At 47.0% G+C, this 26,465-nt stretch overlaps 2 protein-coding genes, 1 long non-coding RNA gene and 1 other non-coding gene across 5 annotated transcripts in view; all 4 read left to right on the top strand.

Moving 5' to 3' along the window:
• The window catches only part of LOC118375671 (slit homolog 3 protein-like), a 501,749-nt gene that overhangs the window by 57,076 nt on the left and 418,208 nt on the right, over window positions 1–26,465 (top strand). The window lies entirely within an intron of this gene.
• On the top strand, window positions 2,088–5,672 carry LOC127913961 (uncharacterized). Of its 2 annotated transcripts, none has more exons than XM_052488087.1 (2): window positions 2,088–2,113; window positions 2,264–5,672. In XM_052488087.1, the coding sequence occupies exon 2, from the start codon at window positions 2,627–2,629 to the stop codon at window positions 4,106–4,108; it is 1,482 nt and encodes a 493-aa protein (XP_052344047.1). In that variant the 5' UTR covers window positions 2,088–2,113; window positions 2,264–2,626; the 3' UTR covers window positions 4,109–5,672. The 2 variants fall into 2 exon arrangements, with proteins under 2 accessions (XP_052344047.1, XP_052344046.1); XM_052488086.1 differs by lacking the exon at window positions 2,088–2,113 and adding an exon at window positions 2,172–2,226.
• On the top strand, window positions 9,737–9,809 carry trnat-ugu (transfer RNA threonine (anticodon UGU)). Its single transcript has one exon. It is a non-coding gene; the product is annotated as a tRNA-Thr (tRNA).
• On the top strand, window positions 13,723–17,426 carry LOC127913962 (uncharacterized). The gene is made up of 2 exons (XR_008087427.1): window positions 13,723–14,047; window positions 17,233–17,426. It is a non-coding gene; the product is annotated as an uncharacterized LOC127913962 (long non-coding RNA).

Genomic DNA, 26,465 nt, shown 5'->3' with positions numbered 1-26,465 from the left:
GCTTGGTTTCGTTCCGCCATTTTGGAGAAGTGGTTGTACTCAGGCTTTTATGGCTGTTTGTGCTGGTTGAACAACATCCTGCCTCGTGGTCTGTGCCTCTGTGATAACTAAGGTGTGTGTAATACAGTATACCACATTGATGTAATGCAGTATAGGATAGGATAAAGTAATCCTTCTCACCCCCCTTAAAAGATTTAGATGCACTATTGTAAAGTGGCTGTTCCACTGGATGTCATAAGGTGAATGCACCAATTTGTAAGTCGCTCTGGATAAGAGCGTCTGCTAAATGACTTAAATGTAATGTATACTAAGGTGTGTGTAATACAGTATACCACATTGATGCAGTGCAGTATACTAAGGTGTGTGTAATACAGTATACCATGTTGATGGATGGCTCAGAGTGTGAGATGAGGGTCGGTGTCAGATGGTTTCCTAACCCCTTAACCCCCCTTCCCTCTCTTTCTCCCTCTCGTTCCTTCCCAACCCGTCCCAGACCCAGACTATGTCTCTCTCCGGTGCCTGTGGGAGACCCCATCTCCTCCAGCCAAATCCATCTGTCCTGACATTTGTTTCCAATCAAAACTCCAATACCCTTTCTTACACTTCAGGATCCTGCAGGAAAAGCATTAGCTTTTGATGGAGTCCCTCAACTCTCTCTCTTCTCCACACTGCTAGACTCACTACTCTTATTACAATGTAATATCAACCTTTAGGGAACCTATGTGGTTTGCTGTATGCATGTAGTATTATATTTGAAGGTCATGGCTTTGGTCTCTTCCAGGGTCTTGACTATCTTGGAGGAGAATGAGTTTGCATGGATGGCCATCATAGTTTCACAACACAATGTGAAACCTATCCATCTTTAGCCAATAATAATTTTGCACGGCATCTCAAATCACACCACACAGACATAAAGCCTAGACACAGTTAGACACTGTTTGTCTGCCATGTTGTGTCTGTTGTTTGCAGAACTCCCTGTCTTTAACACTATGGGTGAAACACACACACACACACACACACACACACACACACACACACACACGCAGCAATTCCATTATTACTGAATAACAAGTGATCCAAACTGACGTGTTATTCACTTCTAAGTGGCTTCTCTTCAATAAGAATAACTTTAATTATGTCTCCACAAACTCAGCTGAGCGCAGTGTATGACTGAGGACAGACACACTCATTCAGATGACTGTAAATCCAAGCAGATGAAATGCATCACCCTTAATTAATTTCCTCCTTGAATATAACTGTCAGGGAGGATTAGTTTGATGTCAATGAACAGCTTTGAGGAGAGAGAAATACCCCAAAAGGGATATTTTTCCTTCTGGCCGACCAGTAAACTTCTCTTGTTAAAACACTACCCCTGTTATTGATATATGATTGTCTACTGGAGCAGCACATTTACTCAGTGTCTGACCTTTTCAAACCTGTGTCCATTTGTGATAGAACTCTTTAATAAAAACATTTTTTGTTGGTCATATCCAATTGGTTGTCTCATCGCTGCAACTCCCGTACGGACTTGGGAGAGGCGAAGGTCGAGAGCCGTGCGTCCTCCGAAACACAACCCAACCAATCCGCACTGCTTCTTGACACAATGACCACTTAACCCGGGAGCCAGCTGCACCAATGTGTCGGAGGAAACGCAGTACAACTGTCGACCGTGTAAGCATGCATGTGCCCGGCAGAGAGGGATAACACCTTTAGCAGGCAGGAGGTCGGTACAGAGAGGGATAACACCTTTAGTAGGCAGGAGGTCAGTACAGAGAGGGATAACACCTTTAGTAGGCAGGAGGTCAGTACAGAGAGGGATAACACCTTTAGTAGGCAGGAGGTCAGTACAGAGAGGGATAACACCTTTAGTAGGCAGGAGGTCAGTACAGAGAGGGATAACACCTTTAGCAGGCAGGAGGTCGGTACAGAGAGGGATAACACATTTAGTAGGCAGGAGGTCAGTACAGAGAGGGGTAACACCTTTAGCAGGCAGGAGGTCAGTACAGAGAGTTATAATATCTTTAGTAGAGGGGAGGTCAGTACAGAGACGGATAACATATTTAATAGGCAGGAGGACAGTACAGAGAGGGATAACATATTTAATAGGCAGGAGGTCAGTACAGAGAGGGATAACATTTAATAGGCAGGAGGTCAGTACAGAGAGGGATAGCATTTAATAGGCAGGAGGTCAGTACAGAGAGGGATAACATATTTAATAGGCAGGAGGTCAGTACAGAGAGGGATAACATTTAATAGGCAGGAGGTCAGTACAGAGAGGGATAACGCCTTTAGCAGGCAGGAGGTCAGTACAGAGAGGGATAACGCCTTTAGCAGGCAGGAGGTCAGTACAGAGAGGGATAACACATTTAGTAGGCAGGAGGTCAGTACAGAGAGGGATAACACCTTTAGCAGGCAGGTGGTCAGTACAGAGACGGATAACACCTTTACTAGGCAGGAGGTCAGTACATAGAGGGATAACACATTTGGTAGGCAGGAGGGCAGTACAGAAAGGGATAACACATTTAATAGACAGGAGGTCAGTACTGAGAGGGATACCACCTTTAGCAGGCAGGAGGTCAGTACAGAGAGGGATAACATATTTAATAGGCAGGAGGTCAGTACAGAGATGGATAACATATTTAATAGGCAGGAGGTCAGTACAGAGAGGGATAATGCCTTTAGTAGGCAGGAGGTCAGTACAGAGAGGGATAACGCCTTTAGTAGGCAGGAGGTCAGTACAGAGAGGGATAACATATTTAATAGGCAGGAGGTCAGTACAGAGAGGGATAACACCTTTAGCAGGCAGGAGGTCAGTACAGAGAGGGATAACACATTTAGTAGGCAGGAGATCAGTACAGAGAGGGGTAACACCTTTAGCAGGCAGGAGGTCAGTACAGAGAGGGATAACATATTTAATAGGCAGGAGGTCAGTACAGAGATGGATAACATATTTAATAGGCAGGAGGTCAGTACAGAGAGGGATAACATATTTAATAGGCAGGAGGTCAGTACAGAGAGGGATAACGCCTTTAGCAGGCAGGAGGTCAGTACAGAGAGGGATAACGCCTTTAGCAGGCAGGAGGTCAGTACAGAGAGGGATAACACATTTAGTAGGCAGGAGGTCAGTACAGAGAGGGATAACACCTTTAGCAGGCAGGAGGTCAGTACAGAGAGGGATAACGCCTTTAGTAGGCAGGAGGTCAGTAAAGAGAGGGATAATATATTTAATAGGCAGGAGGTCAGTACAGAGAGGGATAACATATTGAATAGGCAGGAGGTCAGTACAGAGAGGGATAACACCTTGACTAGGCAGGAGGTCAGTACAGAGAGGGATAACACCTTTAGCAGGCAGGAGGTCAGTACAGAGAGGGATAACATATTTAATAGACAGGAGGTCAGTACAGAGAGGGATAACACCTTGACTAGGCAGGAGGTCAGTACAGAGAGGGATAACATATTTAATAGGCAGGAGGTCAGTACAGAGAGGGATAACACCTTTAGCAGGCAGGAGGTCAGTACAGAGAGGGATAACATATTTAATAGGCAGGAGGTCAGTACAGAGAGGGATAACGCCTTTAGCAGGCAGGAGGTCAGTACAGAGAGGGATAACATATTTAATAGGCAGGAGGTCAGTACAGAGAGGGATAACACCTTTAGCAGGCAGGAGGTCAGTACAGAGAGGGATAATACCTTTAGTAGGCAGGAGGTCAGTACAGAGAGGGATAACATATTTAACAGGCAGGAGGTCAGTACAGAGAGTGATAACATATTTAATAGGCAGGAGGTCAGTACAGAGAGGGATAACATATTTAATAGGCAGGAGGTCAGTACAGAGAGGGATAACACCTTTAGTAGGCAGGAGGTCAGTACAGAGAGGGATAACACCTTTAGTAGGCAGGAGGTCAGTACAGAGAGGGATAACATATTTAATAGGCAGGAGGTCAGTACAGAGAGGGATAATGCCTTTAGTAGGCAGGAGGTCAGTACAGAGAGGGATAACGCCTTTAGTAGGCAGGAGGTCAGTACAGAGAGGGATAACACCTTTAGCAGGCAGGTGGTCAGTACAGAGACGGATAACACCTTTACTAGGCAGGAGGTCAGTACATAGAGGGATAACACATTTGGTAGGCAGGAGGGCAGTACAGAAAGGGATAACACATTTAATAGACAGGAGGTCAGTACTGAGAGGGATACCACCTTTAGCAGGCAGGAGGTCAGTACAGAGAGGGATAACATATTTAATAGGCAGGAGGTCAGTACAGAGATGGATAACATATTTAATAGGCAGGAGGTCAGTACAGAGAGGGATAATGCCTTTAGTAGGCAGGAGGTCAGTACAGAGAGGGATAACGCCTTTAGTAGGCAGGAGGTCAGTACAGAGAGGGATAACATATTTAATAGGCAGGAGGTCAGTACAGAGAGGGATAACACCTTTAGCAGGCAGGAGGTCAGTACAGAGAGGGATAACACATTTAGTAGGCAGGAGATCAGTACAGAGAGGGGTAACACCTTTAGCAGGCAGGAGGTCAGTACAGAGAGGGATAACATATTTAATAGGCAGGAGGTCAGTACAGAGAGGGATAACATATTTAATAGGCAGGAGGTCAGTACAGAGAGGGATAACATTTAATAGGCAGTAGGTCAGTACAGAGAGGGATAACATTTAATAGGCAGGAGGTCAGTACAGAGAGGGATAACATATTTAATAGGCAGGAGGTCAGTACAGAGAGGGATAACGCCTTTAGCAGGCAGGAGGTCAGTACAGAGAGGGATAACGCCTTTAGCAGGCAGGAGGTCAGTACAGAGAGGGATAACACATTTAGTAGGCAGGAGGTCAGTACAGAGAGGGATAACACCTTTAGCAGGCAGGAGGTCAGTACAGAGAGGGATAACGCCTTTAGTAGGCAGGAGGTCAGTAAAGAGAGGGATAATATATTTAATAGGCAGGAGGTCAGTACAGAGAGGGATAACATATTGAATAGGCAGGAGGTCAGTACAGAGAGGGATAACACCTTGACTAGGCAGGAGGTCAGTACAAAGAGGGATAACACCTTTAGCAGGCAGGAGGTCAGTACAGAGAGGGATAACATATTTAATAGACAGGAGGTCAGTACAGAGAGGGATAACACCTTGACTAGGCAGGAGGTCAGTACAGACAGGGATAACATATTTAATAGGCAGGAGGTCAGTACAGAGAGGGATAACACCTTTAGCAGGCAGGAGGTCAGTACAGAGAGGGATAACATATTTAATAGGCAGGAGGTCAGTACAGAGAGGGATAACGCCTTTAGCAGGCAGGAGGTCAGTACAGAGAGGGATAACATATTTAATAGGCAGGAGGTCAGTACAGAGAGGGATAACACCTTTAGCAGGCAGGAGGTCAGTACAGAGAGGGATAATACCTTTAGTAGGCAGGAGGTCAGTACAGAGAGGGATAACATATTTAACAGGCAGGAGGTCAGTACAGAGAGTGATAACATATTTAATAGGCAGGAGGTCAGTACAGAGAGGGATAACATATTTAATAGGCAGGAGGTCAGTACAGAGAGGGATAACACCTTTAGTAGGCAGGAGGTCAGTACAGAGAGGGATAACACCTTTAGTAGGCAGGAGGTCAGTACAGAGAGGGATAACATATTTAATAGGCAGGAGGTCAGTACAGAGAGGGATAATGCCTTTAGTAGGCAGGAGGTCAGTACAGAGAGGGATAACGCCTTTAGTAGGCAGGAGGTCAGTAAAGAGAGGGATAACACCTTTAGCAGGCAGGAGGTCGGTACAGAGAGGGATAACACATTTAGTAGGCAGGAGGTCAGTACAGAGAGGGGTAACACCTTTAGCAGGCAGGAGGTCAGTACAGAGAGTTATAATATCTTTAGTAGAGGGGAGGTCAGTACAGAGACGGATAACATATTTAATAGGCAGGAGGTCAGTACAGAGAGGGATAGCATATTTAATAGGCAGGAGGTCAGTACAGAGAGGGATAACATTTGATAGGCAGGAGGTTAGTACAGAGAGGGATAACATTTAATAGGCAGGAGGTCAGTACAGAGAGGGATAACATATTTAATAGGCAGGAGGTCAGTACAGAGAGGGATAACATTTAATAGGCAGGAGGTCAGTACAGAGAGGGATAACGCCTTTAGCAGGCAGGAGGTCAGTACAGAGAGGGATAACGCCTTTAGCAGGCAGGAGGTCAGTACAGAGAGGGATAAAATCTTCTCCACTCATTACTTAGTTAGTAGTCTTGGGTAAGAGGCCTGTCTCATCTCCCTTCTCAGCCAGTGTGTTACCCAATCACACATTTTGGGCTTCTGGTTAGGGGAAGGGACAATAGCTGTACCGATTTACTCGTTAGTATCGTGGCAAGACAACAACACACGACAACAGCCCTAATGTTGGGAAAACAGCCCTAATGTTGGAAACAAATACATGCAGTCACATGTATTTATTTCCCAAGCTACAGCACAGAATATTTTACCTACAGCAGGTTTTTAAAGGACAAAAGAGTTTGGTTTTTATCCTGTTTTCATTTTTGCCATAGATAGGTGGTGATTGTCAAGGCATCCTCGCTTCTCTGATCTCTCTCTCTCTCTCTCTCAATTCAATTCAATTCAATTCAATTCAATGACTTTATTGGCATGGGAAACATGTGTTAACATTGCAAAAGCAATTGAGGTAGATAATATATAAAGTGAATATATAAAGTGAAAAAAAAATAATAACAGTAAACATTACACAAAGTTTCAAAACAATAAAGACATTACAAATGTCATATTATATATATATATACAGTCTTTTAACAATGTACAAATGCTAAAGGACACAAGAGAAAATAAATAAGCATAAATATGGGTTTTATTTACAATGGTGTGTGTTCTTCACTGGTTGCCCTTTTCTCGTGGCAACAGGTCACAAATCTTGCTGCTGTGATGGCAGCAAGATTTCTCAGATTTCGCAGCAAGATTTCTCTCTCTCTACTCTCACTCTCTCTGTCTCTCCCTCTCGCTCTCTGTCTCTCTCTGTCTCTGTGCTTTAATCACACCTCACTGCTGCACTAAACCGGAGGGTTGGGTACCTCACTACATCACTGGGACTCTCCAGTGTGGCTAGGCTCTGCTGTAATGCTTACTTAGCCCTGCTGATTGTACACACTAACACAACCCAGGCTAAGCTCTGGAATAGACAAAAGCCACACATAGTGAACAGAGGGGCCAGCTTAAGTGCACATGTACGCCCACTTCTTCCTCTGCTGGAGCTGACTGGTGGGCCACATGATTGGGGGTTCCTCTTCCTGCCCTAACACCATAGGGGCTCATGGGACAGCAACTATCGCCACGAAGTCGACAGTCACTAAGTCCCATAATGGAGACTGCACCACTCTGGACTATTGACCCCAGAGAGAATTATTGACCCCACAGAACAGTGCAGAGAGTCCTGCACACAGCCCATTAACTCTACACTACCCAGGCTTGTGCTTGAAAGGGCTTGTGCTTGAAAAACACCACGTCTCTGTAATTACTCTAATTTGAAACAGAGGATAAAAACCATCCAGATATAAAAGCTGTTCCTCTGTTTGTACTGCGTTGCCAAATACTGCCTGTTGGGTAGAGACTGGAGAGGTGATGTTGGCTGTGCTGCAGTCGGTTCCAATAAATAAAAAAGGGTCTGTGCCCTTTTCTCCCTCTCTCTCTCTCTCTCTACTCTTTCTCTCCCCTCTCTCTCTCTCTACTCTCTCTCTCCCTCTCTACTCTTTCTCTCTCTCTCTACTCTTTCTCTCCCCCTCTCTTTCTCTCCCCCTCTCTCTCTCTACTCTCTCTCTCTCCCTCTCTACTCTTTCTCTCTCTCTCTACTCTTTCTCTCCCCCTCTCTTTCCCTCCCCTCTCTTCTCTCTCTCTACTCTTTCTCTCTCTACTCTTTCTCTCTCCCTCTCTACTCTTTCTCTCCCCCTCTCTCTCTCTACTCTTTCTCTCCCCTCTCTTTCTCTCCCTCTCTCTCTCTCTACTCTCTCTCTCCCTCTACTCTTTCTCTCTCTCTCTACTCTCTCTCACCCTCTCTACTCTTTCTCTCTCCCCTCTCTTTCTCTCCCCCTCTCTCTCTCTCTCCCTATCTACTCTTTCTCTCTCTCTCTACTCTTTCTCTCTCCCTCTCTACTCTTTCTCTAACCCCTCTCTTCTCTCCCCCTCTCTCTACTCTTTCTCTCCCCCTCTCTCTCTACTCTTTCTTTCTCTCTCCCTCTCTACTCTTTCTCTCTCCCCTCTCTTTCTCTCCCCCTCTCTCTCTCTACTCTTTCTCTCCCTCTCTCTCTACTCTTTCTCTCCCTCTCTCTCCTCTTTCTCTCTCTCTCTCTCTCCTCTTTCTCTCTCCCTCTCTCTCTCTACTCTTTCTCTCTCTCCCTCTCTCTCTCTCTACTCTTTCTCTCTCCCCTCTCTCTCTCTCTACTCTTTCTCTCTCTCTCTCTCTCTCTCTCTCTCTCTCTCTCTCTCTTTCTCTCTCTCTTTTTTTCTCTCTCTCTCTTTACTCTCTCTCTCTAATATCTCTCTACTCTTTCTCTCTCTTTCTCTTCCTATATCTCAATGCCACAACTTTTGATGTGTACGCAGCTCAGCCGGCTGCCATAGTAATGACAACAGGTCTCTCCCCTGCTCAGATAATCAGAGAGAGAGAGAAGAGTGTTTTTGAGTTTCTGACGCCGCTGGATTCCCTGGCGGACGGCACCTAGGGGCCGAGAGTACTGTTGATGTCCAGGCCTGGTGATGTCTCCCACTCCCCACCTTCCCCATCCCTTACCGTTCCACCTGGTACCCATAAGACAGACAGGACATAGAGGTGAAAGAAAGGGAGTGAGGAATCAGGGATAACTTTAATATATTCTGGCCAGGGTGCATTCATCATCTCAGGTCCATATGTTTGGCTAACCCCTCCATAAAACCACCCAGCTCCTCTCATCTTCCCAGGCACATAAATCTGGCTGCTTGGCATCCCGGTCCGGGCCGTGCAGAGCAGCACGGGGGTCAGACGCCAGACCTGCCTGGATCTTTATGGGAGGGATGTTGCGTGACATATGGTAACATAACCCACTGACTAGCCCAACTGAAATAGTCTAGCTATGGTGTAGTGCAATGATCACCAATCTTTTTTGAGTCGAGATCACATTCTCAGTCAAAATCCAAGCCGAGCTCTACCGTTCCATTTCTTTTGTTACATGACTTAAAACGGTACTGTAGTGATGAGCTTTGTACAGTAGGCTATAGGCCCAATACATTATCACTGCATATTGGCTTTGAATTGCCATGCCAATGTTCCTCTTCTCAGACCATTTAAAAAAATGATATTTCAACATTTGAAGTAGGCTATATGATCACACCGGTAATAGATCACTTATTGTATTACTGATCTAGTGAGCATCCATTTAAACAATTTGTTTTTTGTATTTTTTATGATGGTCAGTCTCAGTGGAGGGAGAGAGCAGCAGACTGAGGGTCCGTCTCGCCATGTCTCTCCACATTCTCTTTCCTTCGCTGACACTCACCGAAAAGGAACACTGTCTTCTAGCTTATGGTGAAACTCGGTTTCTGGTAGAACGAGGAGATTTGTTCATCTTTCCGTTCACCCCTCCAAAATCACATGTTCCCTTTTCCCTCGACTCCCCTGCACTGTACTCTCACTGTTCAGTGGTTCAGGGTTTTACTCCGAGAACAAACTTCCCCGGCAAATGATTTTTCCATTGGGCTGTATGGGTGGTGTGGCTCAGTTGGTAGAGCATGGCGCTTGTAACGCCAGGGTAGTGGGTTCGATTCCCGGGACCACCCACCCATACATAGAATGTATGCACACATGACTGTAAGTCGCTTTGGATAAAAGCGTCAGCTAAATGGCATATATTATTATTATTATAAAAGAGATTGTCCTGGTGTTGTTTGCTGGTCTGGTGAAGCAGTGAGCCTCATTAAGTTAGACATGTCACAACACAGGAAGGCTCTGGACCTTAACAAATGGTGATTGTGTTGCACGGAGGTTGCCAGGTGTGTGTATTGTGCCAGAAAGCCTCAGTAGCATCGAGGGACCGTCCGTGAGGGAGACTGTTACCCACAAGTGTTTTTGCAGAATCAATTAGCGCCACGTGAAAGCTGGTGTTGTTGTGTGTCATTAGGTCAGACCATATGATATCCTCTGTCTGCCTGAGACGAAAGGCCAGACGAGACACAATCATGCAAAGTGACTGTCCTTCCGGAAATATCATCCTCTTGTTATTGCCCAGCAATGGGCAAAATAACTTCCACTCCTTTCCTGCTCACATAATACCCTCTACTTTACCACAAAGTCTATTTTTTTAATTATTTTTTTTAACCTTTATTTAACTAGGCAAGTCAGCTAAGAACAAATCCTTATTTTCAATGACGGCCTAGGAACAGTGGGCTAACTGCCTGTTCAGGGGCAGAACAACAGACTTGTACCTTGTCAGCTCAGGGGTTTGAACTTGCCACCTTCCGATTACTAGTCCAACGCTCTAACCACTAGGCTACCCTGCCACCTCTACACTCTAACCACTAGGCTACCCTGCCGCCCCAGATCTGGGGCCCTATGGGGCTTTTCTATCAGTCATCAGTCACTCACCTAATAGCCTCTGCTTTACCACAGAGTCTATGGGGCTTTTCTATCAGTCATCAGTCACTCACCTAATAGCCTCTGCTTTACCACAGAGTCTATGGGGCTTTTCTATCAGTCATCAGTTACTCACCTAATAGCCTCTGCTTTACCACAGAGTCTATGGGGCTTTTCTATCAGTCATAAGTCATCAGTCACTCACCTAATAGCCTCTGCTTTACCACAGAGTCTATGGGGCTTTTCTATCAGTCATCAGTCACTCACCTAATAGCCTCTGCTTTACCACAGAGTCTATGGCGCTTTTCTATCAGTCATCAGTCACTCACCTAATAGCCTCTGCTTTACCACAGAGTCTATGGGGCTTTTCTATCAGTCTATTAGGCACCTAATAGCCTCTGCTTTACCACAGAGTCTATGGGGCTTTTCTATCAGTCATCAGTTACTCACCTAATAGCCTCTGCTTTACCACAGAGTCTATGGGGCTTTTCTATCAGTCATAAGTCATCAGTCACTCACCTAATAGCCTCTGCTTTACCACAGAGTCTATGGGGCTTTTCTATCAGTCATCAGTCATCAGTCACTCACCTAATAGCCTCTGCTTTACCACAGAGTCTATGGCGCTTTTCTATCAGTCATCAGTCACTCACCTAATAGCCTCTGCTTTACCACAGAGTCTATGGGGCTTTTCTATCAGTCTATTAGGCACCTAATAGCCTCTGCTTTACCACAGAGTCTATGGGGCTTTTCTATCAGTCATCAGTTACTCACCTAATAGCCTCTGCTTTACCACAGAGTCTATGGGGCTTTTCTATCAGTCATAAGTCATCAGTCACTCACCTAATAGCCTCTGCTTTACCACAGAGTCTATGGGGCTTTTCTATCAGTCATCAGTCATCAGTCACTCACCTAATAGCCTCTGCTTTACCACAGAGTCTATGGCGCTTTTCTATCAGTCATCAGTCACTCACCTAATAGCCTCTGCTTTACCACAGAGTCTATGGGGCTTTGCAGTGGAGAGTTGAGAGACAGTGAGGAGAGAAGGCCTGACAATGCAGAAGCAGTGGAGAGTTGAGAGACAGTGAGGAGAGAAGGCCTGACAATGCAGAAGCAGTGGAGAGTTGAGAGACAGTGAGGAGAGAAGGCCTGACAATGCAGAAGCAGTGGAGAGTTGAGAGACAGTGAGGAGAGAAGGCCTGACAATGCAGAAGCAGTGGAGAGTTGAGAGACAGTGAGGAGAGAAGGCCTGACAATGCAGAAGCAGTGGAGAGTTGAGAGACAGTGAGGAGAGAAGGCCTGACAATGCAGAAGCAGTGGAGCAAGGCAAAGCTATCAGCATCAGGAGATTTACTGCACAGAAGGACAGGTAGAGGAGGAAAAGGGCTTCAGTGGTCATGACTGGGCAAAAAGAGCAGAGACAAATGACCCAAAATTGCAAATGACAAGCTGGGGACAGTCAGGGGACTGCATAAGGACCTCAGGGGCAGGGGAGGGATAGAGAAAGAGATTGACTCAAGGAGTGGAGTGAAGGAGAGGAGAGAGAAGGACAGGCTAGAGTCTTGAGTGCTCTGACACTCTTTATGAGGCTCCAGAAGTTGGAGTGGGGAAGGAAGAGAAGAAAACGCTGAAAGATTCCTATCAGCCACCACATTCTACGCAGCCAGGGGAGGGGGTGGGGTTGGGGGAGGGCGGGTTGTGGGGAGGTTGACGGGGGATGGCTGGGTAGGGCACAAAGGGCAGTTCTGTCAGAGAGAAAGAGATAGTGGGGGACAATGCACCCTGCTGCAGCTCCTTCCCAACCAGTCTGTCTGGGTTGACCAGAGTAATATTAGTATAGGGGGAAGGGGATTTCCGCTTGCTGCCCTACTTCCCTAACAGATGGACGGACGCTGCCAACCTGCGAGTGCAAACAGGCGTCCGTTTTCAAAGGGAGCCCTGTCTGGCATCTGGGAAACAATCATAGTGTTTGTCCCAACCTGAAGCTGCCAACTGACACCAGCTGCATTAAATACACAGCAGACTCAAAGAAGTGTCATGAGCACAGCAATTAGATATGCAGGTGAAACACACATGCGGCAGAATTGAAATATTTTGTTGTGTGATATTTAGTTTGGGTCTTCACTGTCTTCAGGTTCTTCACTGTCTTCAGGTTCTTCACTGTCTTCAGGGTCTTCAGGTTGTTCACTGTGTTCAGGGTCTTCACTGTCTTCAGGGTCTTCACTGTCTTCAGGTTGTTCACTGTCTTCACTGTCTTCAGGGTCTTAACTGTCTTCACTGTCTTCAGGTTGTTCACTGTCTTCACTGTCTTCAGGGTCTTCAGGTACTTCACTGTCTTCAGGTTCTTCACTGTCTTCAGGGTCTTCACTGTCTTCAGGGTCTTCAGGTTCTTCACTGTCTTCAGGGTCTTCACTGTCTTTATATATATATATATATATTACATTACATTATATATATATATATGCCATTTAGCAGACGCTTTTATCCAAAGCGACTTACAGTCATGTGTGCATACATTCTACGTATGGGTGGTCCCGGGAATCGAACCCACTACCCTGGCGTTACAAGCGCCATGCTCTACCAACTGAGCTACAGAAGGACCACAGGGTCTTCACTGTCTTCGCTGTCTTCAGGAACTTCAGGGTCTTCACTGTGTTCAGGAACTTCAGGGTCTTCACTGTCTTCAGCGTCTTCACTGTCTTCAGGGACTTCAGGGTCTTCACTGTCTTCAGGGTCTTCAAGGTCTTCACTCTCTTCACTGTTTTCACTGTCTTCATCTTCAAATCAAATCAAATCAAATGTATTTATATAGCCCTTCGTACATCAGCTGATATCTCAAAGTGTTGTACAGAAACCCAGCCTAAAACCCCAAACAGCAAGCAATGCAGGTGTAGAAGCACGGTGGCTAGGAAGAACTCCCTAGAAAGGCCAAAACCTAGGAAGAAACCTAGAGAGGAACCAGGCTATGTGGGGTGGCCAGTCCTCTTCTGGCTGTGCCGGGTGGAGATTATAACAGAACATGGCCAAGATGTTCAAATGTTCATAAATGACCAGCATGGTCGAATAATAACAAGGCAGAACAGTTGAAACTGGAGCAGCAGCACAGTCAAGTGGGCCGGGACAGCAAGGAGTCATCATGTCAGGTAGTCCTGGGGCACGGTCCTAGGGCTCAGGTCCTCCGAGAGAGAGAAAGAAAGAAAGAGAGAATTAGAGAGAGCATATGTGGGGTGGCCCGTCCTCTTCTGGCTGTGCCGGGTGGAGATTATAACAGAACAGCAGCATGACCAGGTGGACTGGGGACAGCAAGGAGTCATCATGTCAGGTACTCCTGGGGCATGGTCCTAGGGCTCAGGTCAGTTGAAACTGGAGCAGCAGCATGGCCAGGTGGACTGGGGACAGCAAGGAGTCATCATGTCAGGTAGTCCTGGGGCATGGTCCTAGGGCTCAGGTCCTCCGAGAGAGAGAAAGAAAGAAGGAGAGAATTAGAGAACGCACACTTAGATTCACACAGGACACCGAATTAGGACAGGAGAAGTACTCCAGATATAACAAACTGACCCTAGCCCCCGACACAAACTACTGCAGCATAAATACTGGTGGCTGAGACAGGAGGGGACAGGAGACACTGTGGCCCCATCCGAGGACAGCCCCGGACAGGGCCAAACAGGAAGGATATAACCCCACCCACTTTGCCAAAGCACAGCCCCCCACACCACATCTTCACTGTCTTCACTCTCTTCAGGGTCTTCACTCTCTTCAGGGTCTTCACTGTCTTCAGGGTCTTCAGGTTGTTCACTGTCTTCAGGTTCTTCACTGTCTTCAGGAACTTCAGGTCCTTCACTGTCTTCAAGATCTTCACTGTCTTCAGGTTCTTCACTGCCTTCACTGTCTTCAGGGTTTGCAGGGTCTTCACTGTCTTCAGGGTCTTCACTCTCTTCACTGTCTTCAGGATCTTCACTCTCTTCAGGGTCTTCACTCTATTCAGGGTCTTCACTGTATTCAGGTTCTTCACTGTCTTCAGGGTCTTCAGGTTGTTCACTGTCTTCACTGTCTTCAGGGCCTTCACTGTCTTCACTGTCTTCAGGTTGTTCACTGTCTTCAGGTTGTTCACTGTCTTCACTGTCTTCAGGGTCTTCACTGTCTTCACTGTCTTCAGGTTGTTCACTGTCTTCAGGTTGTTCACTGTCTTCACTGTTTTCACTGTCTTCAGGGTCTTCACTCTCTTCAGGGTCTTCAGGTTCTTCACTGTCTTCAGGGTCTTCACTGTCTTCAGGGTCTTCACTGTCTTCAGGGTCTTCAGTGTCTTCACTGTCTTCAATGTCTTCAGGAACTTCAGGGTCTTCACTGTCTTCAGGAACTTCAGGGTCTTCACTGTCTTCAGTGTTGTCACTGTCTTCAAGGTCTTCACTCTCTTCACTGTTTTCACTGTCTTCATCTTCACTGTCTTCACTCTCTTCAGGGTTTTCACTCTCTTCAGGGTCTTCACTGTCTTCGGGGTCTTCAGGTTGTTCACTGTCTTCAGGTTCTTCACTGTCTTCAGGAACTTCAGGGTCTTCACTGTCTTCAGGTTCTTCACTGTCTTCAGGGTCTTCACTGTCTTCATGGATGTCACTGTTTTCAGGGACTTCAGGTTCTTCACTGCCTTCACTGTCTTCAGGGTTTGCAGGGTCTTCACTGTCTTCAGGGTCTTCACTCTCTTCACTGTATCCAGGGGCTTCACTCTCTTCACTGTCTTCACTCTCTTCAGGGTCTTCACGGTATTCAGGTTCTTCACTGTCTTCACTGTCTTCAGGGTCTTAACTGTCTTCGCTGTACTCAGGTTCTTAACTGTCTTCACTGTCTTCAGGGCCTTCACTGTCTTCATGGTCATCACTGTCTTCAGGGACTTCAGGGTCTTCACTGCCTTCACTGTCTTCAGGGTTTGCAGGGTCTTCACTCTCTTCACTGTCCTCAGGGTCTTCACTCTCTTCAGGGTCTTCACTCTCTTCAGGGTCTTCAGGTTGTTCACTGTCTTCACTGTCTTCAGGGCCTTCACTGTCTTCAGGGACTTCACTGTCTTCAGGGACTTCACTGTCTTCACTGTCTTCAGGGTCTTAACTGTCTTCGTGGTACTCAGGTTCATAACTGTTTTCACTGTCTTCAGGGTCTTCAGGGTCTTCACTGTCTTCAGGAACGTTAGGGTCTTCACTGTCTTCAGGGTCTTCACTCTCTTCATGGTTGTCACTGTCTTCAGGGACTTCACTGTCTTCAGGGACTTCACTGTCTTCAGGGTCTTAACTGTCTTCACTGTATTCAGGTTCTTCACTGTCTTCAGGGACTGCAGGTTCTTCACTGTCTTCAGGTTCTTCACTGTCTTCAGGGTCTTCACTGTCTTCACTGTTTTCAGGGCCTTCAATGTCTTCAGGGTCTTCACTGTCTTCAGGGTCTTCACTCTCTTCACTGTTTTCACTGTCTTCAACTTCACTGTCTTCAATCTCTTCCGGGTCTTCACTCTCTTCAGGGTCTTCACTGTCTTCAGGGTCTTCAGGGTCTTTAGGTTCTTCACTGTCTTCAGGTTCTTCACTGTCTTCAGGTTCTTCACTGTCTTCAGGGTCTTCAGGTTGTTCACTGTGTTCAGGGTCTTCACTGTCTTCAGGGTCTTCACTGTCTTCAGGTTGTTCACTGTCTTCACTGTCTTCAGGGTCTTAACTGTCTTCACTGTCTTCAGGTTGTTCACTGTCTTCACTGTCTTCAGGGTCTTCAGGTACTTCACTGTCTTCAGGTTCTTCACTGTCTTCAGGGTCTTCACTGTCTTCAGGGTCTTCAGGTTCTTCACTGTCTTCAGGGTCTTCACTGTCTTCAGGGTCTTCAGGTTCTTCACTGTCTTCAGGGTCTTCACTGTCTTCAGGGTCTTCACTGTCTTCGCTGTCTTCAGGAACTTCAGGGTCTTCACTGTGTTCAGGAACTTCAGGGTCTTCACTGTCTTCAGCGTCTTCACTCTCTTCAGGGACTTCAGGGTCTTCACTGTCTTCAGTGTCTTCAAGGTCTTCACTCTCTTCACTGTTTTCACTGTCTTCATCTTCAAATCAAATCAAATCAAATGTATTTATATAGCCCTTCGTACATCAGCTGATATCTCAAAGTGTTGTACAGAAACCCAGCCTAAAACCCCAAACAGCAAGCAATGCAGGTGTAGAAGCACGGTGGCTAGGAAGAACTCCCTAGAAAGGCCAAAACCTAGGAAGAAACCTAGAGAGGAACCAGGCTATGTGGGGTGGCCAGTCCTCTTCTGGCTGTGCCGGGTGGAGATTATAACAGAACATGGCCAAGATGTTCAAATGTTCATAAATGACCAGCATGGTCGAATAATAACAAGGCAGAACAGTTGAAACTGGAGCAGCAGCACAGTCAAGTGGGCCGGGACAGCAAGGAGTCATCATGTCAGGTAGTCCTGGGGCACGGTCCTAGGGCTCAGGTCCTCCGAGAGAGAGAAAGAAAGAAAGAGAGAATTAGAGAGAGCATATGTGGGGTGGCCCGTCCTCTTCTGGCTGTGCCGGGTGGAGATTATAACAGAACAGCAGCATGACCAGGTGGACTGGGGACAGCAAGGAGTCATCATGTCAGGTACTCCTGGGGCATGGTCCTAGGGCTCAGGTCAGTTGAAACTGGAGCAGCAGCATGGCCAGGTGGACTGGGGACAGCAAGGAGTCATCATGTCAGGTAGTCCTGGGGCATGGTCCTAGGGCTCAGGTCCTCCGAGAGAGAGAAAGAAAGAAGGAGAGAATTAGAGAACGCACACTTAGATTCACACAGGACACCGAATTAGGACAGGAGAAGTACTCCAGATATAACAAACTGACCCTAGCCCCCCACAAACTACTGCAGCATAAATACTGGTGGCTGAGACAGGAGGGGACAGGAGACACTGTGGCCCCATCCGAGGACACCCCCGGACAGGGCCAAACAGGAAGGATATAACCCCACCCACTTTGCCAAAGCACAGCCCCCACACCACATCTTCACTGTCTTCACTCTCTTCAGGGTCTTCACTCTCTTCAGGGTCTTCACTGTCTTCGGGGTCTTCAGGTTGTTCACTGTCTTCAGGTTCTTCACTGTCTTCAGGAACTTCAGGTCCTTCACTGTCTTCAAGATCTTCACTGTCTTCAGGTTCTTCACTGCCTTCACTGTCTTCAGGGTTTGCAGGGTCTTCACTGTCTTCAGGGTCTTCACTCTCTTCACTGTCTTCAGGATCTTCACTCTCTTCAGGGTCTTCACTCTATTCAGGGTCTTCACTGTATTCAGGTTCTTCACTGTCTTCAGGGTCTTCAGGTTGTTCACTGTCTTCACTGTCTTCAGGGCCTTCACTGTCTTCACTGTCTTCAGGTTGTTCACTGTCTTCAGGTTGTTCACTGTCTTCACTGTCTTCAGGGTCTTCACTGTCTTCACTGTCTTCAGGTTGTTCACTGTCTTCAGGTTGTTCACTGTCTTCACTGTTTTCACTGTCTTCAGGGTCTTCACTGTCTTCAGGGTCTTCAGGTTCTTCACTGTCTTCAGGTTCTTCACTGTCTTCAGGGTCTTCACTGTCTTCAGGGTCTTCAGTGTCTTCACTGTCTTCAATGTCTTCAGGAACTTCAGGGTCTTCACTGTCTTCAGGAACTTCAGGGTCTTCACTGTCTTCAGCGTTGTCACTGTCTTCAAGGTCTTCACTCTCTTCACTGTTTTCACTGTCTTCATCTTCACTGTCTTCACTCTCTTCAGGGTTTTCACTCTCTTCAGGGTCTTCACTGTCTTCGGGGTCTTCAGGTTGTTCACTGTCTTCAGGTTCTTCACTGTCTTCAGGAACTTCAGGGTCTTCACTGTCTTCAGGTTCTTCACTGTCTTCAGGGTCTTCACTGTCTTCATGGATGTCACTGTTTTCAGGGACTTCAGGTTCTTCACTGCCTTCACTGTCTTCAGGGTTTGCAGGGTCTTCACTGTCTTCAGGGTCTTCACTCTCTTCACTGTATCCAGGGGCTTCACTCTCTTCACTGTCTTCACTCTCTTCAGGGTCTTCACGGTATTCAGGTTCTTCACTGTCTTCACTGTCTTCAGGGTCTTAACTGTCTTCGCTGTACTCAGGTTCTTAACTGTCTTCACTGTCTTCAGGGCCTTCACTGTCTTCATGGTCATCACTGTCTTCAGGGACTTCAGGGTCTTCACTGCCTTCACTGTCTTCAGGGTTTGCAGGGTCTTCACTCTCTTCACTGTCCTCAGGGTCTTCACTCTCTTCAGGGTCTTCACTCTCTTCAGGGTCTTCAGGTTGTTCACTGTCTTCACTGTCTTCAGGGCCTTCACTGTCTTCAGGGACTTCACTGTCTTCAGGGACTTCACTGTCTTCACTGTCTTCAGGGTCTTAACTGTCTTCGTGGTACTCAGGTTCATAACTGTTTTCACTGTCTTCAGGGTCTTCAGGGTCTTCACTGTCTTCAGGAACGTTAGGGTCTTCACTGTCTTCAGGGTCTTCACTCTCTTCATGGTTGTCACTGTCTTCAGGGACTTCACTGTCTTCAGGGACTTCACTGTCTTCAGGGTCTTAACTGTCTTCACTGTATTCAGGTTCTTCACTGTCTTCAGGGACTGCAGGTTCTTCACTGTCTTCAGGTTCTTCACTGTCTTCAGGGTCTTCACTGTCTTCACTGTTTTCAGGGCCTTCAATGTCTTCAGGGTCTTCACTGTCTTCAGGGTCTTCACTCTCTTCACTGTTTTCACTGTCTTCAACTTCACTGTCTTCAATCTCTTCCGGGTCTTCACTCTCTTCAGGGTCTTCACTGTCTTCAGGGTCTTCAGGGTCTTTAGGTTCTTCACTGTCTTCAGGTTCTTCACTGTCTTCAGGTTCTTCACTGTCTTCAGGGTCTTCAGGTTGTTCACTGTGTTCAGGGTCTTCAGGGTCTTCACTGTCTTCACTGTCTTCAGGTTGTTCACTGTCTTCAGGGTCTTAACTGTCTTCACTGTCTTCAGGTTGTTCACTGTCTTCACTGTCTTCAGGGTCTTCAGGTACTTCACTGTCTTCAGGTTCTTCACTGTCTTCAGGGTCTTCACTGTCTTCAGGGTCTTCAGGTTCTTCACTGTCTTCAGGGTCTTCACTGTCTTCAGGGTCTTCAGGTTCTTCACTGTCTTCAGGGTCTTCACTGTCTTCAGGGTCTTCACTGTCTTCGCTGTCTTCAGGAACTTCAGGGTCTTCACTGTGTTCAGGAACTTCAAGGTCTTCACTCTCTTCACTGTTTTCACTGTCTTCATCTTCAAATCAAATCAAATCAAATGTATTTATATAGCCCTTCGTACATCAGCTGATATCTCAAAGTGTTGTACAGAAACCCAGCCTAAAACCCCAAACAGCAAGCAATGCAGGTGTAGAAGCACGGTGGCTAGGAAGAACTCCCTAGAAAGGCCAAAACCTAGGAAGAAACCTAGAGAGGAACCAGGCTATGTGGGGTGGCCAGTCCTCTTCTGGCTGTGCCGGGTGGAGATTATAACAGAACATGGCCAAGATGTTCAAATGTTCATAAATGACCAGCATGGTCGAATAATAACAAGGCAGAACAGTTGAAACTGGAGCAGCAGCACAGTCAAGTGGGCCGGGGACAGCAAGGAGTCATCATGTCAGGTAGTCCTGGGGCACGGTCCTAGGGCTCAGGTCCTCCGAGAGAGAGAAAGAAAGAAAGAGAGAATTAGAGAGAGCATATGTGGGGTGGCCCGTCCTCTTCTGGCTGTGCCGGGTGGAGATTATAACAGAACAGCAGCATGACCAGGTGGACTGGGGACAGCAAGGAGTCATCATGTCAGGTACTCCTGGGGCATGGTCCTAGGGCTCAGGTCAGTTGAAACTGGAGCAGCAGCATGGCCAGGTGGACTGGGGACAGCAAGGAGTCATCATGTCAGGTAGTCCTGGGGCATGGTCCTAGGGCTCAGGTCCTCCGAGAGAGAGAAAGAAAGAAGGAGAGAATTAGAGAACGCACACTTAGATTCACACAGGACACCGAATTAGGACAGGAGAAGTACTCCAGATATAACAAACTGACCCTAGCCCCCCGACACAAACTACTGCAGCATAAATACTGGTGGCTGAGACAGGAGGGGACAGGAGACACTGTGGCCCCATCCGAGGACACCCCCGGACAGGGCCAAACAGGAAGGATATAACCCCACCCACTTTGCCAAAGCACAGCCCCCACACCACATCTTCACTGTCTTCACTCTCTTCAGGGTCTTCACTCTCTTCAGGGTCTTCACTGTCTTCGGGGTCTTCAGGTTGTTCACTGTCTTCAGGTTCTTCACTGTCTTCAGGAACTTCAGGTCCTTCACTGTCTTCAAGATCTTCACTGTCTTCAGGTTCTTCACTGCCTTCACTGTCTTCAGGGTTTGCAGGGTCTTCACTGTCTTCAGGGTCTTCACTCTCTTCACTGTCTTCAGGATCTTCACTCTCTTCAGGGTCTTCACTCTATTCAGGGTCTTCACTGTATTCAGGTTCTTCACTGTCTTCAGGGTCTTCAGGTTGTTCACTGTCTTCACTGTCTTCAGGGCCTTCACTGTCTTCACTGTCTTCAGGTTGTTCACTGTCTTCAGGTTGTTCACTGTCTTCACTGTCTTCAGGGTCTTCACTGTCTTCACTGTCTTCAGGTTGTTCACTGTCTTCAGGTTGTTCACTGTCTTCACTGTCTTCAGGGTCTTCACTGTCTTCACTGTCTTCAGGTTCTTCACTGTCTTCAGGGTCTTCACTGTCTTCAGGGTCTTCAGTGTCTTCACTGTCTTCAATGTCTTCAGGAACTTCAGGGTCTTCACTGTCTTCAGGAACTTCAGGGTCTTCACTGTCTTCAGCGTTGTCACTGTCTTCAAGGTCTTCACTCTCTTCACTGTTTTCACTGTCTTCATCTTCACTGTCTTCACTCTCTTCAGGGTTTTCACTCTCTTCAGGGTCTTCACTGTCTTCGGGGTCTTCAGGTTGTTCACTGTCTTCAGGTTCTTCACTGTCTTCAGGAACTTCAGGGTCTTCACTGTCTTCAGGTTCTTCACTGTCTTCAGGGTCTTCACTGTCTTCATGGATGTCACTGTTTTCAGGGACTTCAGGTTCTTCACTGCCTTCACTGTCTTCAGGGTTTGCAGGGTCTTCACTGTCTTCAGGGTCTTCACTCTCTTCACTGTATCCAGGGGCTTCACTCTCTTCACTGTCTTCACTCTCTTCAGGGTCTTCACGGTATTCAGGTTCTTCACTGTCTTCACTGTCTTCAGGGTCTTAACTGTCTTCGCTGTACTCAGGTTCTTAACTGTCTTCACTGTCTTCAGGGCCTTCACTGTCTTCATGGTCGTCACTGTCTTCAGGGACTTCAGGGTCTTCACTGCCTTCACTGTCTTCAGGGTTTGCAGGGTCTTCACTCTCTTCACTGTCCTCAGGGTCTTCACTCTCTTCAGGGTCTTCACTCTCTTCAGGGTCTTCAGGTTGTTCACTGTCTTCACTGTCTTCAGGGCCTTCACTGTCTTCAGGGACTTCACTGTCTTCAGGGACTTCACTGTCTTCACTGTCTTCAGGGTCTTAACTGTCTTCGTGGTACTCAGGTTCATAACTGTTTTCACTGTCTTCAGGGTCTTCAGGGTCTTCACTGTCTTCAGGAACGTTAGGGTCTTCACTGTCTTCAGGGTCTTCACTCTCTTCATGGTTGTCACTGTCTTCAGGGACTTCACTGTCTTCAGGGACTTCACTGTCTTCAGGGTCTTAACTGTCTTCACTGTATTCAGGTTCTTCACTGTCTTCAGGGACTGCAGGTTCTTCACTGTCTTCAGGTTCTTCACTGTCTTCAGGGTCTTCACTGTCTTCACTGTTTTCAGGGCCTTCAATGTATGTCTTCAGGGTCTTCACTGTCTTCAGGGTCTTCACTCTCTTCACTGTTTTCACTGTCTTCAACTTCACTGTCTTCAATCTCTTCCGGGTCTTCACTCTCTTCAGGGTCTTCACTGTCTTCAGGGTCTTCAGGGTCTTTAGGTTCTTCACTGTCTTCAGGGTCTTTACTGTCTTCAGGGTCTTCACTGTCTTCAGGGTCTTCAGGTTGTTCACTGTCTTCAGGTTCTTCACTGTCTTCAGGGTCTTCACTGTCTTCAGGGTCTTCACTGTCTTCAGGATCTTCAGGGTCTTCACTCTTCAGAGACTTCAGGGTCTTCACTGTCTTCAGGGTCTTCACTGTCTTCAGTGTCTTCACTGTCTTCAGGGACTTCAGGGTTTTCAGGGTCTTCACTGTCTTCAGGGTCTTCACTGTCTTCAGGGTCTTCACTCTCTTCACTGTTTTCACTGTCTTTAGGGTCTTCACTGTCTTCACTCTCTTCCGGGTTTTCACTCTCTTCAGGGTCTTCACTGTCTTCAGGGTCTTCATGGTCTTTAGGTTCTTCACTGTCTTCAGGGTCTTCACTGTCTTCAGGGTCTTCAGGTTGTTCACTGTCTTCAGGGTCTTCACTGTCTTCAGGGTCTTCACTGTCTTCACTGTCTTCAGGAACTTCAGGGTCTTCACTATCTTCAGGATCTTCACTGCCTTCACTGTCTTCAGGGTTTGCAGGGTCTTCACTGTCTTCAGGGTCTTCACTCTCTTCACTGTCTTCAGGGTCTTCACTCTCTTCAGGGTCTTCACTGTATTCAGGTTCTTCACTGTCTTCAGGGTCTTCAGGTTGTTCACTGTCTTCACTGTCTTCAGGGTCTTCACTCTCTTCACTGTTTCACTGTCTTCATCTTCACTGTCTTCACTGTCTTCAGGGCCTTCACTGTCTTCAGGTTGTTCACTGTGTTCACTGTCTTCAGGGTCTTCAAAGTCTTCAGGGACTTCACTGTCTTCAGGGTCTTAACTGTCTTCACTGTATTCAGGTTCTTCACTGTCTTCTGGTTCTTCACTGTCTTCAGGGTCTTCACTGTCTTCACTGTTTTCAGGGCCTTCAATGTCTTCAGGGTCTTCACTGTCTTCAGGGTCTTCACTCTCTTCACTGTTTTCACTGTCTTCAACTTCACTGTCTTCAATCTCTTCCGGGTCTTCACTCTCTTCAGGGTCTTCACTGTCTTCAGGGTCTTCAGGGTCTTTAGGTTCTTCACTGTCTTCAGGGTCTTTACTGTCTTCAGGGTCTTCACTGTCTTCAGGGTCTTCAGGTTGTTCACTGTCTTCAGGTTCTTCACTGTCTTCAGGGTCTTCACTGTCTTCAGGGTCTTCACTGTCTTCAGGAACTTCAGGGTCTTCACTGTCTTCAGGGTCTTCACTGTCTTCAGGAACTTCAGGGTCTTCACTATCTTCAGGATCTTCAGGGTCTTCACTCTTCTCAGTCTTCAGGGTCTTCACTGTCTTCAGGGTCTTCACTGTCTTCAGTGTCTTCACTGTCTTCAGGGACTTCAGGGTTTTCAGGGTCTTCACTGTCTTCAGGGTCTTCACTGTCTTCAGGGTCTTCACTCTCTTCACTGTTTTCACTGTCTTTAGGGTCTTCACTGTCTTCACTCTCTTCCGGGTTTTCACTCTCTTCAGGGTCTTAACTGTCTTCAGGGTCTTCATGGTCTTTAGGTTCTTCACTGTCTTCAGGGTCTTCACTGTCTTCAGGGTCTTCAGGTTGTTCACTGTCTTCAGGGTCTTCACTGTCTTCAGGGTCTTCACTGTCTTCACTGTCTTCAGGAACTTCAGGGTCTTCACTATCTTCAGGATCTTCACTGCCTTCACTGTCTTCAGGGTTTGCAGGGTCTTCACTGTCTTCAGGGTCTTCACTCTCTTCACTGTCTTCAGGGTCTTCACTCTCTTCAGGGTCTTCACTCTCTTCAGGGTCTTCACTGTATTCAGGTTCTTCACTGTCTTCAGGGTCTTCAGGTTGTTCACTGTCTTCACTGTCTTCAGGGTCTTCACTCTCTTCACTGTTTCACTGTCTTCATCTTCACTGTCTTCACTGTCTTCAGGGCCTTCACTGTCTTCAGGTTGTTCACTGTGTTCACTGTCTTCAGGGTCTTCAAAGTCTTCAGGGACTTCACTGTCTTCAGGGTCTTCACTGTCTTCACTGTATTCAGGTTCTTCACTGTCGTCTGGTTCTTCACTGTCTTCAGGGTTTTCACTGTCTTCACTGTCTTCAGGGCCTTCAATGTCTTCAGGGTCTTCACTGTCTTCAGGGTCTTCACTCTCTTCACTGTTTTCACTGTCTTCAACTTCACTGTCTTCACTCTCTTCCGGGTCTTTACTCTCTTCAGGGTCTTCACTGTCTTCAGGGTCTTCGGGGTCTTTAGGTTCTTCACTGTCTTCAGGGTCTTCACTGTCTTCAGGGTCTTCACTGTCTTCAGGCTTTTCAGGTTGTTCACTGTCTTCAGATTCTTCACTGTCTTCAGGGTCTTCACTGTCTTCAGGGTCTTCACTGTCTTCACTGTCTTCAGGAACTTCAGGGTCTTCGCTATTTTCAGGATCTTCAGGGTGTTCACTGTCTTCAGAGACTTCAGGGTCTTCACTGTCTTCAGGGTCTTCACTGTCTTCAGTGTCTTCACTGTCTTCAGGGACTTCAGGGTCTTAAGGGTTTTCAGGGTCTGCACTGTCTTCAGGGTCTTCACTGTCTTCAGGGTCTTCACTCTCTTCACTGTTTTCACTGTCTTCAGGGTCTTCACTGTCTTCACTCTCTTCCGGGTTTTCACTCTCTTCAGGGTCTTAACTGTTTTCACTGTCTTCAGGGTCTTCAGAGTCTTCACTGTCTTCAGGAACGTCAGGGTCTTCACTGTCTTCAGTGTCTTCACTGTCTTCAGGGTCTTCACTCTCTTCACTGTTTTCACTGTCTTCAACTTCACTGTCTTCAATCTCTTCCGGGTCTTCACTCTCTTCAGGGTCTTCACTGTCTTCAGGGTCTTCAGGGTCTTTAGGTTCTTCACTGTCTTCAGGGTCTTCACTGTCTTCAGGGTCTTCACTGTCTTCAGGGTCTTCAGGTTGTTCACTGTCTTCAGGTTCTTCACTGTCTTCAGGGTCTTCACTGTCTTCAGGGTCTTCACTGTCTTCACTGTCTTCAGGAACTTCAGGGTCTTCACTATCTTCAGGATCTTCAGGTTCTTCACTGTCTTCAGAGACTTCAGGGTCTTCACTGTCTTCAGGGTCTTCAGTGTCTTCACTGTCTTCAGGGACTTCAGGGTCTTAAGGGTTTTCAGGGTCTTCACTGTCTTCAGGGTCTTCACTGTCTTCAGGGTCTTCACTCTCTTCACTGTTTTCACTGTCTTCAGGGTCTTCACTGTCTTCACTCTCTTCCGGGTTTTCACTCTCTTCAGGGTCTTAACTGTTTTCACTGTCTTCAGGGTCTTCAGGGACTTCACTGTCTTCAGGGACTTCACTGTCTTCAGGGTCTTAACTGTCTTCACTGTATTCAGGTTCTTCACTGTCTTCAGGGACTTCAGGTTCTTTAGGTTATTCACTGTCTTCAGGGTCTTCACTGTCTTCAGGGTCTTCACTGTCTTCAGGGTATTCAGGTTGTTCACTGTCTTCAGGTTCTTCACTGTCTTCAGGGTCTTCACTGTCTTCAGGGTCTTCACTGTCTTCACTGTCTTCAGGAACTTCAGGGTCTTCACTATCTTCAGGATCTTCAGGGTCTTCACTCTTCAGAGACTTCAGGGTCTTCACTGTCTTCAGGGTCTTCACTGTCTTCAGTGTCTTCACTGTCTTCAGGGACTTCAGGGTTTTCAGGGTCTTCACTGTCTTCACTGTCTTCAGGTTCTTCACTCTCTTCACTGTTTTCACTGTCTTCAGGGTCTTCACTGTCTTCACTGTTTTCAGGGCCTTCAATGTCTTCAGGGTCTTCACTGTCTTCAGGGTCTTCACTCTCTTCACTGTTTTCACTGTCTTCAACTTCACTGTCTTCAATCTCTTCCGGGTCTTCACTCT

The sequence above is a fragment of the Oncorhynchus keta genome, chromosome 30 (assembly GCF_023373465.1).
Source record: "Oncorhynchus keta strain PuntledgeMale-10-30-2019 chromosome 30, Oket_V2, whole genome shotgun sequence".
Taxonomy (NCBI): Eukaryota; Metazoa; Chordata; class Actinopteri; order Salmoniformes; family Salmonidae; genus Oncorhynchus; species Oncorhynchus keta.
Note: the sequence above shows the minus strand (reverse complement) of the source record. Positions and strands in the feature narration are given on the sequence as shown.